This window comes from Lycium barbarum, chromosome 5 (genome assembly GCF_019175385.1).
Source record: "Lycium barbarum isolate Lr01 chromosome 5, ASM1917538v2, whole genome shotgun sequence".
Classification (NCBI taxonomy): domain Eukaryota; kingdom Viridiplantae; phylum Streptophyta; class Magnoliopsida; order Solanales; family Solanaceae; genus Lycium; species Lycium barbarum.
This window is the reverse complement of record NC_083341.1, coordinates 119,550,779-119,572,519: the sequence shown is the minus strand read 5'-3', so window position 1 is coordinate 119,572,519 and position 21,741 is coordinate 119,550,779. Positions and strand designations below refer to the sequence as shown.

The 21,741-nt window shown below is 33.9% G+C and overlaps 1 protein-coding gene and 1 pseudogene across 1 annotated transcript; both read right to left on the bottom strand.

Annotated features, from left to right (window-relative positions):
• Positions 1-12,062: 12,062 nt before the first annotated feature.
• Positions 12,063-13,563, bottom strand: LOC132639690 (alpha-amylase 3, chloroplastic-like; annotated as a pseudogene).
• Positions 13,564-14,007: 444 nt separating this feature from the next.
• Positions 14,008-21,171, bottom strand: LOC132641270 (subtilisin-like protease SBT3.9). The gene is made up of 11 exons (XM_060358195.1): positions 20,980-21,171; positions 20,351-20,442; positions 19,970-20,067; positions 19,676-19,831; positions 18,598-18,941; positions 18,061-18,399; positions 17,563-17,630; positions 17,188-17,445; positions 16,653-16,773; positions 15,289-15,475; positions 14,008-14,824 (listed from the first exon to the last, which is right to left on the bottom strand). Exons 1-11 carry the CDS (start codon positions 21,076-21,078, stop codon positions 14,241-14,243), a joined length of 2,346 nt encoding a protein of 781 aa, XP_060214178.1. The 5' UTR covers positions 21,079-21,171; the 3' UTR covers positions 14,008-14,240.
• Positions 21,172-21,741: the final 570 nt, after the last annotated feature.

The window sequence follows — 21,741 nt, the reverse complement described above, 5'->3', positions numbered from 1 at the left end:
ATATTGTCATTTGAAATAATCAAAGTACGTAATCGCATAATCTCTAATATAATTTTTTGCTCAAGACTTTAGTATTAAGAGCACTTGTCCCGAACTTTAAATGGAGGATAAAAATGCTTCATTTCGAATAATTCCAGATCAAAATTGGCTCTTTTCCACTTATTTCAGAGCAACTATTAGAAGAACGAGTATTTTTGAGTGATTTGACTAGTTGGATGGTATTTTTGAGCTAATTGACTAACACGATGACTTCTTGAGTAAAAAAGTAACATAGGGTAAATTAAGTCGACCTATTTTGAACAAATCAAAGGTACCTTTTAACACACACACTCACAAAAAAAAAAAAAAAAAGGGGGAAAAGAAAAATTGAAACTTTTGGTCTTAACCCTAAAACTAAGGGGGTTTCCTTTATACATATAGGCATGTATCTCATCTGTTAAAACACATATGCAAAAAAGAGATTTTTAAGATCGATGAACCCCTTTTGAGATACTGCAATCATTTTCTCTATCCCTTTTCCTCTCTCTACTTGAAGCACAATCCTTGCAATATTCAAGCACTTTGATAAGTTGCAAAATGTCAACTTATTTTTGTGTTTTTTTTTTTTTTTTTTTTAAGATCTTTAAGTATGAACTAACGTCAAAAAACTAATGTCAAAATCTTATGTAAGTTATCTAGCTTCATGTTTTGAAATATTGACGACGAATAAAAATTCAAAAAGGAGATTACAAAAAAGGATGCAATTTGAGTGTTCTGGACTCAAAGGAAGGAAAGTAAAACAAGAAGAAGAATTGATTAACATTATGTGACACACATTTTATTGTCGGGATCGTTTAAGTAGGCAGAAAGGTAAATCAAAAGTGGTGAAAATTATTTAGAAGTTTTAGGCAGTTCATATCATCCAAACATAATATTTTGATCTAAGATTTCATTTCTTCCGTGTTTCAACGGTAATATATTCTTACATGGAGCTAAGATCCAAAATATGGAAGAAACAAGAAGGGAATAATTGGTAGCTGACATGCTTGTTACAATGGGGTTGCGTGTGATATGAGATTGGTTTCATTTCGGATGTGAGAATTTGAGTTGGGATTCGACGTGATTTGATGCGAAGTGGTTTGTGGTTCCTTTCAGGTAAAGGGTATGTTCACTGGGTCTTCACGCTTAAAGGAATGATAAGGATATCGTGGAATGGAGATTAGTTCTATTGAGAGTTATGTCACGGTCATACACGGTAAGATATACTTAAGGATTCAGTGTCAAGTTGATGAAGTGGTTATGCCATGGGCCAATGGAAGCCGGTGGTTGATTAGATGGAATGAATCTAGTGTCGTGGAAGAGTGAAGTTATAGCAATCAAGGAGCTATCAAGTGTTGCATCTAGTGTTGGTTTGAGGTTGAGAGCTTGTACCTGTTGAGTTAGATTGGCTATTTTCGGCTATTGCCGGTATTGTTATTCGGTTGAGTTGTTGGTAAATCGCTTAAAGGGCTAGAGGTGTTCTGGTTCGACAATTGGGAACGTTTGAAGTCGTAGATCAACAATGAGGCTTAAATTAATTCGAGTTGTAGGGAACATTTCAAAATTTGACTTAAAGGATCTAGAGCAAGGGAACCTTGGTAGGGATACCTAAGGGTACAATTGTAGGACAAAGTATGAGATTCGCTGCGTTTAGAGAGTATTCAATTTTAGAATTTGATGCGTTAAGGGAACTCTAATGTGCGGAGTATGTGGTTTCATTCTATCCCCACGATTGATTCGGCTAGTTTGCAAGAATTATGATTATGCAGTATTCAATTGAGTGGATTCGATAATTGATTATGGCAAGAATGAGGTACATCTTTGGGACTACTTGGGTTTAATTAGGTTGTGGTATCGTTGTTTGGCATAAAATAGATGAGTTTAGGATTGTTGCGTAATCTTGAGGAAGTAAGTCTATAGAAATGGATTAGTGATAATAGAAATTCCGTGAGGTCTTGTGATCAATGACTAGTGAGAAGTAAATTTCAAGTAACCGACATGTTGAGTTTTATAGAAGTTCCCTGTGTGGTACACCATTGGACAGTTTCGTAGCACTTTGCAGTGGATGAGCTAGTGTGGGTGGATGAGCTAGTGTGGTTTTAAGAGAAGGGATTTATGGAAGTTCCTTTTGTGTGAGGGTTAACATGGTAATCTCGATACAAAGCCGTATTCGTGGTAAGTGTTATGTTAAGCGTAATTTTGACGGTATACCTTGAAAGAGGTTAATTTTGGATATTAAGGACTTGGAGGTTATTATGCTAGCTGGCGCAAGAGGTTGCGAGATTGATGCTTTCGGAAATATTATGGGATGAGGTATTCCAATGGGAAGTTCGATGACTAAAGGATTGTTATATGAGACAGCAGGTTCTTAGCAACTAAAGGTTTGGGTTGTATCAGAGGTGTGTGTTGGGGAAGGCTGAGAAACTCAAGTTGCATTCACAAGATTTAGCTCCTTGGTACTCAGATGACAGCTTGGATATGATTCAGCTTTTGGAATCGAGAGTGACGGACAAGATTTATTTTGTGTGGTAAGACCGTGATTAGTCTTGGAATTTGGAATCAGTTCTAGTGGTTATTGATAACATTAAGGAATAGTGCATTCATTTCAGGTCAGTGCGGTTTGATTAGAACTTGACGAATTGTGTTTAGAATTCCAAAGAACTGACGAGTTCCAAGTAAGTCACTTTCATAGATTCAATGAGTTTCAGTTTAGTTTGGGGTTTGATGTGAGTAGACTTGATGATACCGGGGGCAACTTTTCAGTTAGTATAATGGTTTGCAATGGGCATGGTAGTGATTCGAGGAGGTACTATGGTTGCGAGAAATCTTCATAGTGATCATTTGATTTTCGACAGATTTTGCTCGGTAAGGTATTCGGTGGTATGTTCCTTTATAGTGATTGAGGGTTTTCGAAGACTTAGAACTGGCCAAGTTGGCTGTGAGGAAGGTCAGCTTTGATGAAATAGCTTAGAGTTTTCTGGTGGAGCAAGGATTCTTTTTTTTTTAGAGTAAGTCATGGTTTTCGGTCTGTCTTGTGCGTTTATAAGAGATCGTGTGTTCACAACTAGTTTTCACCTCATATGACGCGTATTTTAATTTTTCAAATTTCCCGAGTCAAAGATGGAGTAAGGATACTTCCTTTCATCCGAGAAAATTGCAAAAATGGCGTTTAATTATTATTTCCTGAAAAATTGACAAAAATAAGAAATACGAGTTATTTACTTTCATCCCGCTCTGTCTAGTCCGGAAAAATTGTTAATTTAAACAACATATTAATTACGGCTCATTTTGACCGCTTTTTCTTTCACATTTAAAATATGCCCCAGAACTATGTCAATATTTTTTTTTAAAAAAAGGGTGTGAAGTTTGTTAAAAACAAACTGCACACCCCACACTCTCATTTCTCTGTCACCCGACTCCCTCGTCTCCTTTGTGAGGCGATTTGCGATTTTTCTAGGGTTTCCTTAACCGTGACTAATTCATGCGATCCAAGGTCGTTTCTGGCCAATTTCTTGAGCGCTTTCACGCCCAATCATGACTATTTATGATTTCCAGGTTTATTTTCATTCGAATTTCGTTTTTTCATACTTAAATTGAATCATACTAGGATTGTTACTCGGATTTTTTATGTGTTTATGGTTGCCATGGGTAGAGCCTTGAGCCCTTGACCATCTTGTGCACCATATGCATTAAAATAAAGAATCTAGGGGAAACTTCCTAGATGTTTCACGGTTAAGGTATAAATTTGGGGATTTTATCCTCATTGTACTATTTGGTACAATTGTACCATTAGAGTGGTACAAAATTTGTTGTATTCGTACTATCCTAGTAGTTCTAATTTCTATTGGATTTTTTGTGGATTTTAGGGTACAATTAGGTGTCATTTTTGTTGTCTTATTTATTGAAAATTCGAATTTTAGGGGACGATACAAAAAATCTGGGGTTTGGAGAGGGGGGTGGGGTGGAATATGGGGTTAGGTGTCCATTTTTCATTCCTAGGATTCTCTAAATTTGAAGTCTATAAATAGAAAGAAAAAAGATGAAGAGAGGATCCTTTTTTTGAAATTTAAGAGCATAAGCCTACAGAGTATATATAGGAATATGGGGTTAGGTGTCCATTTTTCATTCCTAGGATTCCCTAAATTTGAAGTCTATAAATAGAAAGAAAAAAATATGAAGAGAGGATCCTTTTTTTTGGAATTTAAGAGCATAAGCCTAAAGAGTATATATATATATATATATATATATATATATATATATATATATATACATACACACATAAGCAGTCTAAGAAAATACTATAAAAATACTATAAATATTCAATCAATATAAGAAGGAAAGTATTAGAAAGAGGATTTTGAAGATAAAAAGGGATTTATTTGCTTGAAGTTGGAGTTTGAATCCCCATTTTGATCTTTAGGTTGTCCCTACAAAAGGTAATCTTCCTGTTCTAGCCGTTCTAGCTATTTTCATTCAATTTTAGTTTTAATGTGCATCTATGATCCTATGCTGTTTTGACATGTGTTTGGGGTTTTGGATACTGCTTTGGTTATCCTTTTGTCTTAAAGCTTGTTGATAATGTAATCTTAGTGATGTTTAAGTTGTTATAATGTGATTTAGTTGAAATTTGGATCATGTTAAAGGTTTCTTTTCTCTGAGTTTTTGAAACTTAAAAGAAATGAGATAGGATTGGCTGTGTTTGGCTGTCAGTGTTGTTACATTAGTGTTTTGAGGTTTTAGCACTATTATGGTGGTCTTTATTTGAGTTTGACACTGTTCTGTAGAAATCTGTGTATCTAATCCTGTTCTTATTGATTTCTGCTCACTGGATTGGTAGAATGATCCTATCATGTTGGCTAGGGATTAAGTTTACTTGTTGGCTTTGTTTGTTAGAGATGGTTCTAGGTATCAAATGTGTTTTCAAAAACTTGATATGGCCTTGAAATTGGTTTTACTCTAAAAAATTAAAAAAAAAAAAACTTGGATTTCTCAAAATTGTTGAGTCTAGATTCTTAAAAAAAAAAAAAAATCTGGTTCCCTGTCATTTGCTGTTTATTTAGACTAGTCCAGTTGGTTATGGATCACCTTTAATAGTCCAATGTCTTTGAAAGTTAGTTTGATGAGATTATGTTGGAAATCTGTTGTCTTTCAGTGGTGGTTGCACATTTCTGGGAAAGATTTTGGCAATCTTTATGTATCACAGTGTCAAAATAGGTTCATAGTGTGTAGTTTGATCTATTATAATCCTTAGAACTAGATAAAAATCTAAAATGGCTCTTCTGGAAAATGGATAAGGTTATGGTTTCTTGTTTTAATTGTGTGACTGTTAACTATAAGTAGAGCTTGTGTGATTCATTGTGACTGCTTGGTTTTGTCTATACACTGTCTTGACACTTTTTGTCCTTGCTAAGTGTTTGAAAAGGTTAAAAAAAAAAGATCTTGTCAACTGGCTCCGTGAATCCTGAAACTGCTAAGCATGGTTTGAAGTCTTTTAAAAACTGTTTTTGTTGAAAAAAAAGGAAATCAAGACTTGAAAAGCTTGTGCTGATTCTGGAAAGTTTGAGTCCTATTTGGTATTTTGTGTGTACTGATCATTTGTTCTGAGAGCTAAATAAGGAAATAAATCATGGAAAACAGAAGAATTGATAGATAAAAGGCTAGGTTAGTTGTTTTGAATTTGTAGTGTGTTGTTCATAGTTCTACTGTAACTTATTCTTTCATTCAAACTTGCTTTCTATGTGGTTGATGCTAAAGCTTACATATTCCATCCCCTGCTTATCTTCTGAACTTTATGTGTTTTGGAAGGTGTAAAACTGAATCTAAAGCTTAGCCTATATCTTCTTTGACTACCATATGGGCATTTGGTCATTTTTGTGCATTATCTTTAGTTGCACACCTACTATAAACCTGTTAAAGTCGGAATTTGTCATGCCCAATATAATGTTGAAAATCAAAGTAGCCTTAAGAAGAAATAGTGTAGTATCTGTATTGGACTTTGTACCTCTCTTTTTGTGGCTTAAACACATGATGTTCACCCTTACTTGTTTGTTTGTAGTCCTGATAGGTTTGAAAATAATGTTCTAAGTCTAAAGGTAGTTTCATGCTCCTCTCTTTTGTAAATTTACTGATCCTGTCTTGACTACCCTTTATGGCCACAATTTAGTTTCCTTTGGACTCATAAGTGTTTCTATGTGAGTTTCCTATTGTCTATGACTTACTATGACTCTATTTGACACATGTTTGCACCTAAGATAGACTTATACTCTCCCTGATTGTTGTGAACTTGTTTGATTTTGTCTTAATCACTCTTTGTAACTTAATAAGACCCCTGTGTGACTACTACTCCTTGTTTTAGATCTCTGTGTATAAATTCTGAATAAGTCTTAGTATAAATCTTCATTTAGGGATCCTATTAATGTTCTATGAGACTGGATATGTGCTAAGGTGATCCTAAGTGATTATTTGTGACCTTTGCAACTTGAGAATGGACCAAAACCAGAACCTAGACGCTTGGAAAATAGCAGCAAATCTGTGATATGACCTAGACCTGCTTAAGTTAACATTTGTTTAGAAGAAACAACTTTAGACTTGCTATTTGATTCTATGACACTCTGTTGTGACAACAAATGAAACTAAAAAAATGATTTTTGCCATTAGTTAACTTAAAAATGATCTAGAGATGAATTTCTGGAAGCCATTTGACATTATCTGCTTTGATTAAGATTAGACAAGTCACTTGTTTGTGTGCCTATTTGCCTTGTCATTGTCACTTCTAAACTTTGCTAAGCATATGAAGATAAAAATGATCTTTCCTAAACCTATTTGATGAAATTGAGACTGTCTAGGTGGAGAATTGGTTAAAACATGAAAATTGTAAGATTTGTAGTCCATTTTGATCCTAGAAGAGTCTAAGTGTCTTGGATTTTGTGTGCATTTGTTGGCTTCATTCCCGGGAACTGGAAAAAATAATAAAGGATAAGAAAGTTATAAAGAACTTGGCTTTTGTCTCAAAATTGAAATAAGAGGGACTAGGGACAGTTTATAGAGTGGTGTTGTCTCTGAATTTCTGATACTTCCCCGTGTTCTGCTTATCTGTATTTTCCATGAAAATTGCTCTTTGTAACTTATGCTCTTATACTAATATAAGGTCATAGTGTGTTTGAGATTTTTTGCTTCACATAGGCCATTAAAACCAAGTAGAGGAAGACTAGAATAAGATCAAAACTATTTTAGAAGAACTGAGTGTGATACTTATTTTGAGATGGTCACTTCCTTTACTATTTACTTGTTGATTTAAATGCTATCTTATGTGTTATTTGGTCATTGATACCTGCCTTACTGTTAAAGACTTATTTGGGCACCTAACTCACCTAGAATAAGTAGGATACCCAGAAAAGAGGCTCAAAACCAACTTGAGGAGTTAAGTGTGATGTCTGCATTCTTGCTTTTGGTACCCATTTGTGTAACCTGAAGATGGTCCTGTCAATTACCCCTCCTTATGTGCTTATTTGAATTGAAACATTGTCGAACATGCTGAATTGGACCTAGGACAGTATTATGTCCCTATCTATGCTATTTGAAACCTCTACTTGCTACCTGTGTAGTTTCTGTGCAAATTCTACAAAAAAAGGACTAAGTGTGAACTATTTTGAGCTCCTGCTAAGGCTTTAATGAACTTGTAGCTTGCCTATTTTTGCATTCTTTGGATTTTCTCGGATTAAAACTAAGCTAAAATGACCATAGACTTGTAAATTTACTTCTATGACTTCTTTGTTGACAACAAAACAGACTTGGAAAAAATGGTTTTTGGCATTTGAATTGGTTCCTCACTGGACAGGTCTGATTTCTAAGTCATTTCACCTCTTGTTCTACCCCTCTTTTGATTGCTGACTCTTTAAAAACTGGAAATAGAAATATGATGGTGTGTTTGGTAGTTTGTTTGTGTATCCCTCCATCTTATTGTGCTTGATTCATGTTCATTGCCTTGTCTCCCTTAGCTGCTGCTTTTCCCTAAAAATGAATTAAAAACTAAGATTATAAGTGTGTTGATTATGGTCTTTGCCTTGTTTCTTTTCTTCCTCACTTTAGTTCTGTACCCCTTTGTTCCTTACCCTTCCATTGTTGTTGATACTTGCCTAGCCATCCTGAAGATTGTCATGCTCTCTTGACTGTGTTATTGCTATTTTTGAGTCATTTTGACACCTTTCGTGCCTTGCATTACCTATCCTTGCATTGTTTGGATTCTGTTAGATCTTGATTATTGCTGTGATTAGCAGTAAGGTTCTTGATTTGAGATTAAGTAAGCTGCATTAGTTCCTCTAAGTGTTGTTGGACCACTGATTTGTTTTGTTGGTTATTTTGGAGTCTTTTGTGTCTTTTAAAATCAAGTAGAAGTTTAAGATTAGCTAAAAAATGAGTTGTTGAGGGATTTTGGTCACAGTTTTGGTTCTTCTTGAAGTAAGGATTAATTGAGAATAAGTATATATATTAGGTATATTTGAGGGTATACAAGAAATGTTGACTTACCTTTCCATTAGGTGGATAAAAGATATGCCCTTCATGGGGTTTTGCTCTTTGTCTTGGTGGGTATATTGATAGTATATCAGGTATACCACAGTTTTGACACTAGAAAATTTGAAGAGAAAATTAAGTGGTATACTAGTGGTATATCATGTATATTGCAGCTTTGACACTTAGAAAAAACTTGAGTTTAAGGGGTGTAGTTTTTGGCCTATTGCTCGGGCCTGTTACTCGTTTTTTTTTTTTTGCACCCGAGTTGTTAGCGCTATTGTTTGGGCCTATATCACATCCGGGCCATCTTGTTACCTGTTGTTGCTGGTTATAATATATGGGCTTGGCGCAATAATGTTGAAATTCGTTTTTTGGCTATGTAATAATTATTGTAGGCTTTAATTTTTCTATTACCCTGATTTGTGAAAGTATCCTAATGTCTTGCATAACCGTTTGCATTTTTGTCCACCCAAACTTGTTGGTGGGCCTCAACGAGGCCCACTAACTTTCCTAGATCGAGTCGATTTCAACCATGGACGAGTCTAGCATCAGAGCAAAAAATATTGGAGCAGACATAATTTTAATTGCATTTTATTTCTGTTGGGCTTGGTAGGCCCAACTCCTCTCTTTATATTACTTATTTGATGAAATGTGTTTATTGAAGCTCTTTAATAAATCATCGCATATTTAGAGTTGCAAAACCATTTTTGAAATATAAAAACTATCTTTGGAAAATTCTTGTGTAAAATCGGCTTTTTGACTAATTATCACTTGTATAAAATTGAGATTTCATTAGTAGTTAAAATTATGATTTTTGGGACAAAAATTGATGGACTTAATCAAAACTTTATAAAGGACAAAATGATTTGGACCCGCGGACTGATTGGACCGTTTTGGCCAAAATTGGACTTGGACTATTTCAGACTAATTTCGATTTAAAAACGGCTAAAATCTAAGAAAATATAAAAATATGGTTACTAATAGTATGCCAAATAATGATTTTCTTAAAACTAAAAATCTAAAAAACTCTTTTCGTAAAACTCGGGTGGGCTTACGTAGTGTTCTACTTAGGTTAACGCCTTTGGGTTTTAACCTAGGTGTTATAGTCCGAAACCCAAAACGCTCAATTTTGGGTAAAACTTTACCACATTTATTTCTCGAAAGTGTTGTATTTGGCATGAATGACTAACATTTTATTGCGGAAATCTAAAACAAAAGCAATTTTATCAAAAAACAATTTATATTCACAAGGCATACTATTAGAACCCGTAGGTCAATTGTATTTTACGGATCCTTAATACTGGGGTGGCTAATATCTTCCTCGGGTGATCACCAGAACCCTTACCCAAACTTTGGTACAGATTGGTTTGTTTTAAAACTTAACCGTTTTAAATGAACCCTTTCGAATTGGTTTTCCTAACTTACCTATAAGTTAGGTGGCGACTCTAAAAATAATGTCCATTTAGAGTACCATACACATAGAAGTATATTTTTTCCTTTTTCCTGGTACGATTGACAATCGTACTTCCCCGAGACACTTTCCTTTTGAAATGAGGTAAGTACAAATTCAAATCGGAAAAAAATACGACCCCCTACATTGTTGTTCGAAGAACAACTTGAGAAGGGTGAAGAAAAGGTTAGCAAGATCAGAATATTGTACTAGTTCAAAGTGGGCTATATTGTGGTTATGTCTATAGGCTTGTGCCGTTTCGAGAAATGTATGTGAGACCTATTGATCGCTTCAGAGGTATGGTTATGTCAAATCAAAGAGTTCTGGTAAAAGCGGTTATGTTATTCAGGAATCAGTGGTGAGAGCATTTCGAGTATGGCTACATGGGAATTGGGTCCTTGGCTAAGTATAAGAAGTTTTAACTAATAAGGTGAGCGAGTTGCGATTTTGGTATACTTCGTGTTGTGGAGGCTTCGTGTGGGTTATGATAAATGATTTCCTTGATTACCGTTGGTTTTCCTACTCTCTTTCTTCGCTCAAGGACGAACGATTGTTTAATTGGTATCTGATATAATGACCCGTTTGGTCGTTATTGCGTTATTCCCCCTTTTGCCCTCGTTGACCAGTTCTCGAGCCTCGTTAGAGCTATTTTGATCCGAGGAGATAGGTGGCACGAATTCCTAGGCATTGTTTTGGGTTTTAGTATGATTTTTAGAAAATTTGGCCTTTAGTGGAAACCGTTTGACTCATAGTTGACTTTTGGACAAACAAACTTTTTTCGAAAATATGCCGATTCCGAGAGGTCCGGATGATCATTTGTGAAATTTGGTTTTGATATTCTGGTGTCTGGTGCCCGCTATAGAGGCACCAGCATCGCTGTTGCATTGTCGTTGCCGTTGTGGCGGTTAGGCTTGCCGCTGTTGAGGCGTAGTTCACTTCTCGCCTTGACCGATGTAATGGTCTGAGGGACCCCTGGAGCGGGACCGCTACTGCTGAAGTGGTGCTCGCTGAACCAGAGGCCCAATTAAGTGATAAAAAACCTTAAGTCTCCAAACATTTCCGCACTTCGTCTAAGAGCTTTTGGAGAGGGTTACTAAGGGTTTTGAAGAGGCAACATCTTGTGGTAAGAGAATCCAACCTTGTATTTCATTTCTTAATCATTAAACACCATAAGAATCCATGAATCATGCTAGTTCATTAATTTGAAAGAGGGTTTAAATGAGTTTCTTCCTAGACGGTTTCTTGGCTATCGAATCTTAAATTATTGCTTCGGTTAGCTTCATTAAGCATGGATTTGATGATTATAAACTATTATTGCTTGATTCCTTCCTGATTAGTGGAAAATTTGTAAGATTAAAGTTAGGGTTTATACCCAAATTTAGGGGTTTCACCTAGAATCAGAATTTGAGTATTTCACGAGTTAATCTAGCTTCTAATTGATGGGTAGAGTGTACGCAGACTTTACTCCTACCAAGGTAGTACGGCTGTTTCCCAAAGACCTTCGGCTCAATAAAAAGCATAAAAAGAGGTCAGATAAGGCTAAGAAATCCAAAGCCCTATGGAAATGAAAATAACGAAAGCGACACAGATAAAAAAGTTTAAAGTGAAATTTGATCCCACTTGCACCGTTGCACTAGAACACACGCTTAATGAAAGAGATAGTAATGTAATGTAAATGACAAATTTGAGAATAAAAAATGGGAATAATGCTAACCTACTACAACCATATGTGTTTATATAAAAACACACACACACACACAAAATATACTTAGTGCTCCATTCAGTTTTCAAGATTTAAATGTGTTTTAAATGATATGTCGAGCACATGGTTCTAGTTTTTCAGTTATCAGCATATGAGAAGGCCAAAGAACCGTAATGTTAGTTTGAACAAGAATCTCAGTTACTCCTACCATGAAGTTCCAACTGATACAGCAAAATCACTAGTGCCACATTACGATGAGCAATACACACAAACATTTAGACCTTTCACCTTTTCCAACTACAACAGTCCTTTGAAAACCCTTGTTTTCACATATCAAAAATATTTTAATGTAAACTTTTTCATATCACTGCAATTTGTGATTATTTCTACTTCTCCCAGTGGTGGACCAGCACATTCTCAAATATTCCAGTTTGCTACTTCGTCCTCTCTGAATTTGTGATTATTTCTACTTCTCCAGTGAAGGACAAGCATCACTGCAACAACATGAAAAAATCTAAAGAGAAATACATACCTGGAAATGTGGATCATCAGCAACAACTGCACGCTCATCCCAATTTAACCAACCCCCAAAGATATTCCATATACCATTTTGATTCCGTTCACTTGCACATCTATGATTGAAGACAACATCACCAAGAATCTTGATGCCCACTTCATGGAATTTCTTTACTGTAACTTTCAATTCACCAAAACTACCATATCTGGAATTTAAGTTATATAAATCCTTAGGCATGTATCCCTCTGTGACACTGAGTCAGTTGGTGGAGGTAACCAGATGACAGTAAATCCAAGTGAAGATAACTCTGCAGCTTTTTCATGCATCTCCTTGTACCATCTTCCAGATTTATGAGATTCCCAATTAAAACCCTGGCATAAAATCTCAAATCCTGTACCAGTTCCTGAAGATACTTTCACGTCAGCTTGTGAAACCTCAGCTTCAGAAACCACAATTTTTGACATTGTTGGGCTTGAACTTTTGAATATACTATAAGCTTCCGCAACAAGCTTCTCAATTTCTTGAAGAATGGTTTATTGTATTTCCTTGCTCTTTGTCTTTCGGCTCTTTTCAGAGGAAATGTCACTCACCAAATTCCTTATCTCCTTTATTATATCATCAGTATACACAAAGACTATTTGATTCTCCTCAGGTGAACTGTTGACTATCTGGGAAGAATTTGACTCCTCGTTTTGTTTTCTCTCCTCCAAATGTATGGTGCTAGAGTGATGCTTGCTACTTGACAGAGGTATATAAAAGTCGTTTCCCTTACAATTTAACCACGTATCTTCATCTAGCTTCACCACAAAAACAAATCCGGAAAGTCCTCCATCCAAAGTGAACTGTCCCGAAGAACCATTGCCTCCCTCTTTTCTCTGGAGCAAAGTCCGCAGTGCCTTATTCTTGAACACTACTGTTTCCGTTGGATATGGAATTGCAGGAAGTTTCCATCTTTTAGCATCATCTTTGCAGACTCCCCAGTGAAGAATTACATCTCCAGGTAAGTCGGTATCTATATACAAAATATTCTTAGCAGTCTCTGGACACTGCTTAACAGAGACACTCAATGTGTTATCAACAATAGTCTCTTTTCCTATGACATGCTCCTCATAGAATCCTTCAAGGCGCCTGTTTTTCACACTAGGCCCATCATTGCTGCTTGATTCCTCCTTAGAAGGAGCAGCTTCTGGCTTAAGGAGGATGTTCGACAGCTGCCCTAGCGGCCCTCCAAAATTATATTTCTTAAGCCTCGTGTTTTGGATTCTTTCTCAAAGTCCTTCACTACTTTTATTATGAAACACCGTATCTGTTGCACCTATGATTGTGGCCCCGAAGAAATCTTAAATCTCCAGGGTCAAAATCCATGTCAATGTCTAGTGATGACCCAAGATAGTTTGCTTTGACCCATCTTTCTTCAGGAATTTACGTATTTCGATATTGTTATCATCGTATGTATATATGGCTATCATAAAAATAGAAGGTATTGGGTGTTGGGATATGTTCAAAGATACCATAGAGATACTTTTCCAAGCTATCAACTTCGATGAGAGTGTGATTTAGGCTCTTATTCTTTACTATAATCAGCTATTGCATTAATGGTTTGACATTACAAAATTGAGGAAATATTCAATGTCTTTAAGTCATTTTATGTAAAACATTATTTTAGGTTAAATAAACTTAGAACTGAGATGTGAAATATTACGAAGTTTTATACCCATATGAAATGGTGTCCAAAGTGTTCAACCAACTTGAAGGCGACACGAACAACAGAAAATCATAAACTCAAAAAATAAAACACTACTTCGATAATTAAATAACTATTGATGTAGTTCTTAATTCTTCGCAACATTATTTAATTACATCATAAAGAAAAATAAAAACATGAAGAAAAAAGAACTAATGGGAAGGGGGTCTGAGCAACAAGCTCACCATGCATATTTTGATTTCTTTGACATTCACTTGCTTTCTCTTTTCTACCAAAAGATAGGGTCTACGTAGCAAAAAAGTTCTCACTTCCAAAGTTAAATTTGCTACCTTTTTCTTTAGACATCTATTTGTTTCCTCACACCAATAGGAATTCTAACAAAATGCTTGCCATCAATCCACGCCAAGCTTCCAAAGGTGAATTTACTCGTTCTTTGGTGAGTAGATGTGATTGTGACTTCAAACGAAATCTTCTTTGTCTTGGAATCGAACTTCAAGACATGTGGACTTACTTTAATTGCAGTATTTCTCGGAGGTTTAACCACTAGTTTGTATACAGAGTTGACATTTCCAACATTAGTAACAGTTCTTCTGACAGTCACTGAATTCTTAAGATTTGAAATAAATATTGAAGGGAGATTCAAATCCAACCTAGAAGGTACTTCATTGGGACATATAATGCCTGGTACAATAGATTTCTTCGTATCGGAAAAATGTGTAGTTGCATTGTGAACCTTCTCATTACTATAACCCAAATTGCAAAGATAATTCAAATAATCATTTTTATCCATATCATAGACTAAGCCAGGATCCATTGCTCCATTTGGATTGCAAATGCCACCTCCAAAATCAAATGGATCAGCAATTTTGCCTCCTGTTCCTTCCGAAAAGATCTCAGATCTATATGTGTCCTCGTTCCATGCTACATAATTAAAATTCTTGTTAGATTCTTTTTGTGAATCTTAATGTCAATGGAACATAATTAAATTTTTTATTAGATTCTTTTTGTGAATTTTAATGTCATCAAACGAGAAAGAAGCTATTTCAGCTATCCATTTTATTGTTCTTATTATTTGTTTATACGTAGAGTTCAAAACTAGAATTAATTTTTTCAAAAAGTGTTATATCCATAAGTCAAAATAAATACGAATATTAGCAAATATGTTGAAAATGAGGAAAGACTATACATCTCAATAGTTGAACTTTTGCATATTAATAGTGTAGAACCTTTTAGCAACTTCGATTTTAATGATACGGTAACTTCGAACTATAACAGGTTAAATTTCATGGAGAATATTTTATATACTCTCTCTCTCTCTCTCTCTCTCTCTATATATATATATATATATATATATATATATATAAATTAAATTAAAAAATAATTACCTGTAGTTACAATTGCGGATTTGATAGCTGCAGGAGACCAATTAGGATGTGCAGCTTTAAGGAGTGCGACAATTCCTGAGATATGAGGAGTTGCCATAGATGTTCCGGATTGGACTTGGAATCCATTGTCTCCTTTGGGAGGAGGAACTGCTGCGAGTATATTTACACCAGGAGCTGCAATGTCGGGCTACAACAATATTTGGATAAAACTTATAAATAATTGGAAAAATTAGAGAAAAATAATTCAACAAGAGAAATCGTAAAAGTTAAGATTATAGGCTAATAAAATATTTAAACTCTTGGGGTCAATTTTAAGATTTTTAGTTTTGAATTCAGTGTGCATCCGAAATTATAAATTCGGAAGTTACTACTCGCTTCACTTCAATTTAAGTGACATTATTTGACTAGCATAAAGTTTAAGAAAAAAATGAGATTTTTAAATTTTGTAATCTTAAAATATAGAAATGATTAATGTAGCAAAATATTCTTCGAATAGTGTGGTCCGGGATGGGGTCACCTCCGGTACTTGATTATCTAGTAATGTTCAATACATTACTAGATGCAGGACATGTGGACAATTGAAAATCAGTAGTCTCAGCCTATATCTTTTGTTAGTTACTTTTCTTTTATTAGCAAAAGGAAAGTGATCCAAGAATTCAATAGATACACCTAGATAGCCATTTCCTAAATCTTTTTTTTTTCTCTCTCCTCCTTGATCCACTCCTTTGCATTCTGGGTTTTCACCATTTGTTTTTTAAAAAAATCGATTCAAGGGAATATTTAGAATAAATTAATGAGTTCATTTCCTCAATTTGAAATACATTAGAGTGTGTGTGTGTATGTATAGGCATATTTGGAGATTTTGGAAGGACGATTGGTACTTTTTTTATTGGAATGTTTAGCTCTTGAGAAATTGAGAGGCTATGCTTCTATTGAGTATGTATTTTTTTAAAGGCTACTAATGAATAAAATAAAAAAATTACAGCATAAACTAGTATTGATATAAAATGGTTCTAGTGTCCTGCATCTAGTGATGTATTGCATATTATTGGACAGTAAAGTATCGCAGGTGAAGCCATGTAATTTATTATTAGAATAAGAGAGTTGCCAAATATAAAAAGTCATTCATCGGTAAAAGATTAGAAAGGAAAGTAACATATCAAATTGAAATGGAGAATGTAACGTTTATTGATTTTTTTTTTTTTTTTGTGATTTTCAAATATATATTTATATTCCGCATCAAAATTACTAATCGGTTGAATCTGTAAAATCTATGCTACATTCGCCACTGATTAAGGGACCCTTGTCGATGTGTAATATTTGAGCGAAATTTCATGTCAAACAACGTATAATTATATATTTACCTTCAAAATTTCGGGGGCAAAGGAATTCGGACCTCTAGATGAGAACCTAGGCACCTTTAAGACTATCTTGTTGCCCTCACGAACTTCAGGTCGACCCAATTTAATTGTAGGATCTTGGTTACTGTTGCAAACAACAAATCAATATGCACTAATATAATAACAACCAAAAAAATTAAAGGTGATTTGATATGATGGAATTGAGTTTCCAACTTTTTTGTCGGAAAACAACTCATTTAGTAAAGAATAATTTTATCAAAATTATTATACCCACATTTAATTGGAGATTGAAAAGTATTTTTATAAAAAATGATCATAATATTAGCATTTGATGATGTTTTGATGAAATAGTGTAATTATTAGTATAAAATTAGTATTTAGTCTTCCCTTATATAATTTTCGGAAACCAACCACTAGAAAATAACTTATTCGTCATATCAAACACACTCTGAAAATCTTAGAAAGATTCAAAAAAAAAAAAAAAAGAAAGAAGAAGAAGAATTGAAATACAAGAAAGGGCAAGAGAAATAGAGCTTACTTTGATTCACATTGTACAAAATAATCAAATATTTGGTTTCCTTGCTCCAAATCGACGGAAATAAATGGTATAGGGACACGAAAAACAGTTTGATTGTAGTCAGTGATTTGAGCAAGAGGGTGAGTAACAACAATAAACGCCAAAACTCCAGTAGCCCTTAGTTTCGACAAAGAAATAACCATATCCTCTTCTTTTTGAAAGAAAAGCATTAGAACTTTTCCTTTCACTTCATTGGCGATAAATTGAATTTGATTATGACTGCATATTAAAAAAAAAGTATTAACAAACTTAAATATACAGTAAAAATTAAAATAATTAGACCATATTAAGTAGTAATCTATGTTGGATGATGTAATATATATACATTTCACTTACCTTGTTATATTTGCAAAAGTGATCAAAGGAGCAAAGGCTTGCTCATTCCCTTTAAAAAGTCCTTGACCCTACAATTAGTCAAAAAATTTTAAAAGAAAAACAAGCAATTATCAATTTAGAGATTAAAATCTTAACAGACGACACCAATAATATTTACTAGGTATGCTTTTAATTCACCCAATAAAGATAGAGTCAGTTATATGAATCTTTACTATCTATGATGCTCTAGTTAAAGTCGTTTGCAAATAATATTATATGAAAAAATTAATTTCGCTAGTAGTATATAAATCCCTAACAAGATTTAAAGATTTCTAGCAATTCTTTGAGATGAAGTAAATGTACCAGTATGATTAAAACTTAGTCCAAACTTATTATTGATATCACTAGGCATTTTGAGGTTGCTTCCTTATATTTAATTTTTACTTTTTAGCATATCTCTTTCCGTTTTAACGCTTTTAACTTACAATCATATAGCTTGCAACAGAACAAAACGCTTACTAGTATTGTCTTGTTGTTTCCAAGTATTAAAGGAGTAACAATTTCTCTATCAGAATTGCTAGCAGCAACATTTATCACCCATGGAGAAGTATTGCCAATTGTATTTGAGTCAGGTCCACTATTTCCTCCAGCAGCAACAACAGGTATGCCATGAGATACTGCATGAAAAGATCCTATCCCCAAAAGACTTTCCACATTAACTTCAGCAAAGTTAGGACCACCACCACCACCAAGAGATACTGACAATATGTCAACCCCATCTTTTATAGCATCATCAATACCAGCAAGAATATCAGCACCACCACAGTGTGATTCAGTTACATTATCTTTCCAACATACCTGTTCAAAAGTTAGAAAATATAACTAAATAAATAAAAGTATGTGCGTTCTCTAAACTTCTAGATGAGATGGTCATGTATTTTTCTAAAAAATTCCATATGTTTGACCCGTACAAAAGAATCACAACAATATTTTAGTGTGCTCGATCTCTTAAAAAGTTGAAATTGTTAATGAGATAGATCAAAGCTTCAGCAATACCTTATAAATAGCTAACCGTGCAAGTGGTGCTCCTCCTCGTACTGTCCCCATGTTAAGACCATAATATTCCACATTGTTAACATAAGAACCAGCAGCTGTATAGGCAACATGTGTACCATGTCCAGTGTCATCTAATGGTGATAAATTATAAATTTTTTCGACCATTGTCTGATTTAGTCTCTTTTCTTCCATCAGCCCTTTTATGTACCAACGAGTACCAATGATTTTTCTGTTACAATGTTTTGTGGCATTGAAATTTCCTTCAGACTTGCAACTAGCTTTCCATCTAGATGGAATTGGACCTAGACCATTGTCGTTAAAAGCTTCCGAGTCTCCCCATATACCTATAAAAAAGTTGTATTTCTTAGAGTTTAAAATATTTGCCAACCACGATATAATTATTCTAAACTACTTTATTGATATAGATTTATTAGTATTTTATTTAAAGTTTATATTTATTATTTTTTAATATAAAAGATAAGTTTTATACGTCTTGAGAAAACAAACGATCTTAATTTTTTTAGCTTATTTGGCCAAGCTCTGTGAACCCAACTGTGCTTATTTTTCCTTTAAATTTCTTTTTGTTTTAGTGAGTTGAGGTGTTTGACCAAGATTTTAGGAAAAATAATTGCTTTTGAATAGTAGCAGAAATTATTTTTCCAGAAACTAAAAAGTAGCTTTTTCGCATAAACAATTTTTGGAAACTCGACCAAGCACAAATTACTACTCTATTATTAGCAAGAGTACTTTCAAATTGGTAAGTTAAACGCAAATTGCTACTCTCAAAAAGTACTTCCGACAAAAACAAACAGATTTTGGAATTTGACCAAACAGGCTATCAATATTCAAACTTAAATATTTAGATATCTATTCAAAATTAATCGTCTTAATCTTAATACACATCTTAATATTGAGATTCAAACTTAATAATCTTTATAAGAACAAATGAATCCTAGTTGTATGAAATATCTTTACTCTATCAATGAATAGAGATTAAATTATTTTTTAAATAAGGTTATCACATAGTGCAAATTTTCTTGGGGGTGGGGAGCGAGGAATAATTAAAAGAAAATTGAACCTGAATCTAAAACGCCAATGATTACTCCATCACCCTGATTTGTTTTGTTGAGAAGATTGTTGGGATCACTTTTAGAAAGACCCAAAAAATCCCAGCTCCTTGACGTATGAGTCTTATAAAGAGGATTTTGTATAACTCGGATCACACCAGGTAATTCTGAAATGCAATTAAAACACATATATCAACTGCTTAAATTTTTGTGGGAAAGTTAATTTCTTTTATAAATTTTATTTGTGCTAAGTATATAAGGTACAAATGCATGATAGCGGAGTTCTTTTTAACCAAAAGCAATACCTCCAATTTGTTTGGCTTGAGAATCAGTAAGCTTAGCAGCAAACCCAGAGAAGCCATGCCTATAGCTATACACCATTACTTTTTTGGCTTCTTCCTTACTGCATGACGAGAATACACGAGTTTAGCAAAAGCATAAATATTTTTATTTTTACAATCAGGTCACTAGTAAGATAGTTACAAGTAGATATTTCTATGATAAGCATTATTAAGAAATTAAAGTTGGCTAAAATAGGAACTAACATATACTACTCCCTATATGTTATTGATTAAATTACATTGATTGTGTGAAATATATTTACGTGTGGTAGAAGAAAAATGATATAACCATATTAAAGTTTTAATTATTACTAATAGACATTCATACTAACGTAATATACGTACCTTCCAGCCACTTGACCTAAAATGTCATGATGTGAATCGGTGATAAGTTCATGGTCATCGTGTGGCTTGTGTCCTAAGTAGACGATGTAAAGCTGTAGATTCAAACAGTATACAGTCAAGAGCCAAAAAATAATAATTGATTACATGTATGTAACATTTGTTTTTGCTAAAGACAATTGTTCCTTATGGCCATCCTCAACATGAAACAGATGGAAGAATATTCTTTACAAAATCATAAGAAAGCTAACGTTTCATACCACTCATGCAATATTCACATACTACAAAGAATAATACTGCCTCCACTCCATTTTGCTTGTAACTATTGCTAAAAATAATTATTTCAAATGCTTAATATTTTAAAAACGTAGAAGAATTGGTTCTATTTTTCAATTTTATGCTCACACTAATACATGTCGAGAGAGATTAATATGGTGAAAGTGGGAAATGGTTATAAATTGAGATCAAATGATAAATAAGGATAATTTAGAAAAATTATCCTTTTAATTATCATCTTCTAAATGAAGTTTAAAAAGCAAAAACAGCGAGCAAAAAGGAAAAAAAGGAGTACAAATTTCAAAGACTTTTTTCCTGAAAACTTTATATAAAATTTAATAATATCCTAAATATACCTTAGAATCAGCTTTGTCCACTTTTGCGGTTATTTCACATATGCAAGTGAAGATTAACAAGAAAAATAAAAGAACAATAGAAGAAGTTGGATTATTCATTTTTTTTCCTATTCTCTCCTTTCTTTGAGAAATTGTGAAAGGGAGAAGATAACCCAACTTCTGGATGAATTCAAAAACAGCTTTGGATAATTAAATTAGATAATACTTGCATACCTCAAGCCTTATATAGCCGACACTCACCACACAGACGGAGAAAAATAATGTGTGGCTCATTTTTGAAGTATTAACTATTAGCCATTTACTCGGATAAAAGTAAATTATGATCCTACTTTTACTCCTTTAAAAATCGTCTGTGTCTTTCAATTTTTTTTGAGTGACAAGGCATGTGCTCCTCTTAGCGAATGTAACAATTCGTCAGTTACATTCGTCACTTTCTTTTTGCTGCACAACTTTTCAATAATCCTAATCATATAATCTATATTATATTAAAAGCACGAAGGATCTTAAAAATATTATTTGAACTTTTTGCCCTTCATTAAAACACTCTACAATAGACAAAATAATTATTTACTATTTTACTCAATTAGAATTTTACTTATATAATAAGGATCACTCCAATTCTATTTAAGTATTGTATTCTGGATCATACTTTAGGGAAAACATACACTTTGCCGTAAACATACGTTTCTTCTGCTTCCTTCTTCTTAGTTCATATTTTGGTTTTGATTTTTGATTTTTGTCTTTGTATTTTTATTTTTGTCG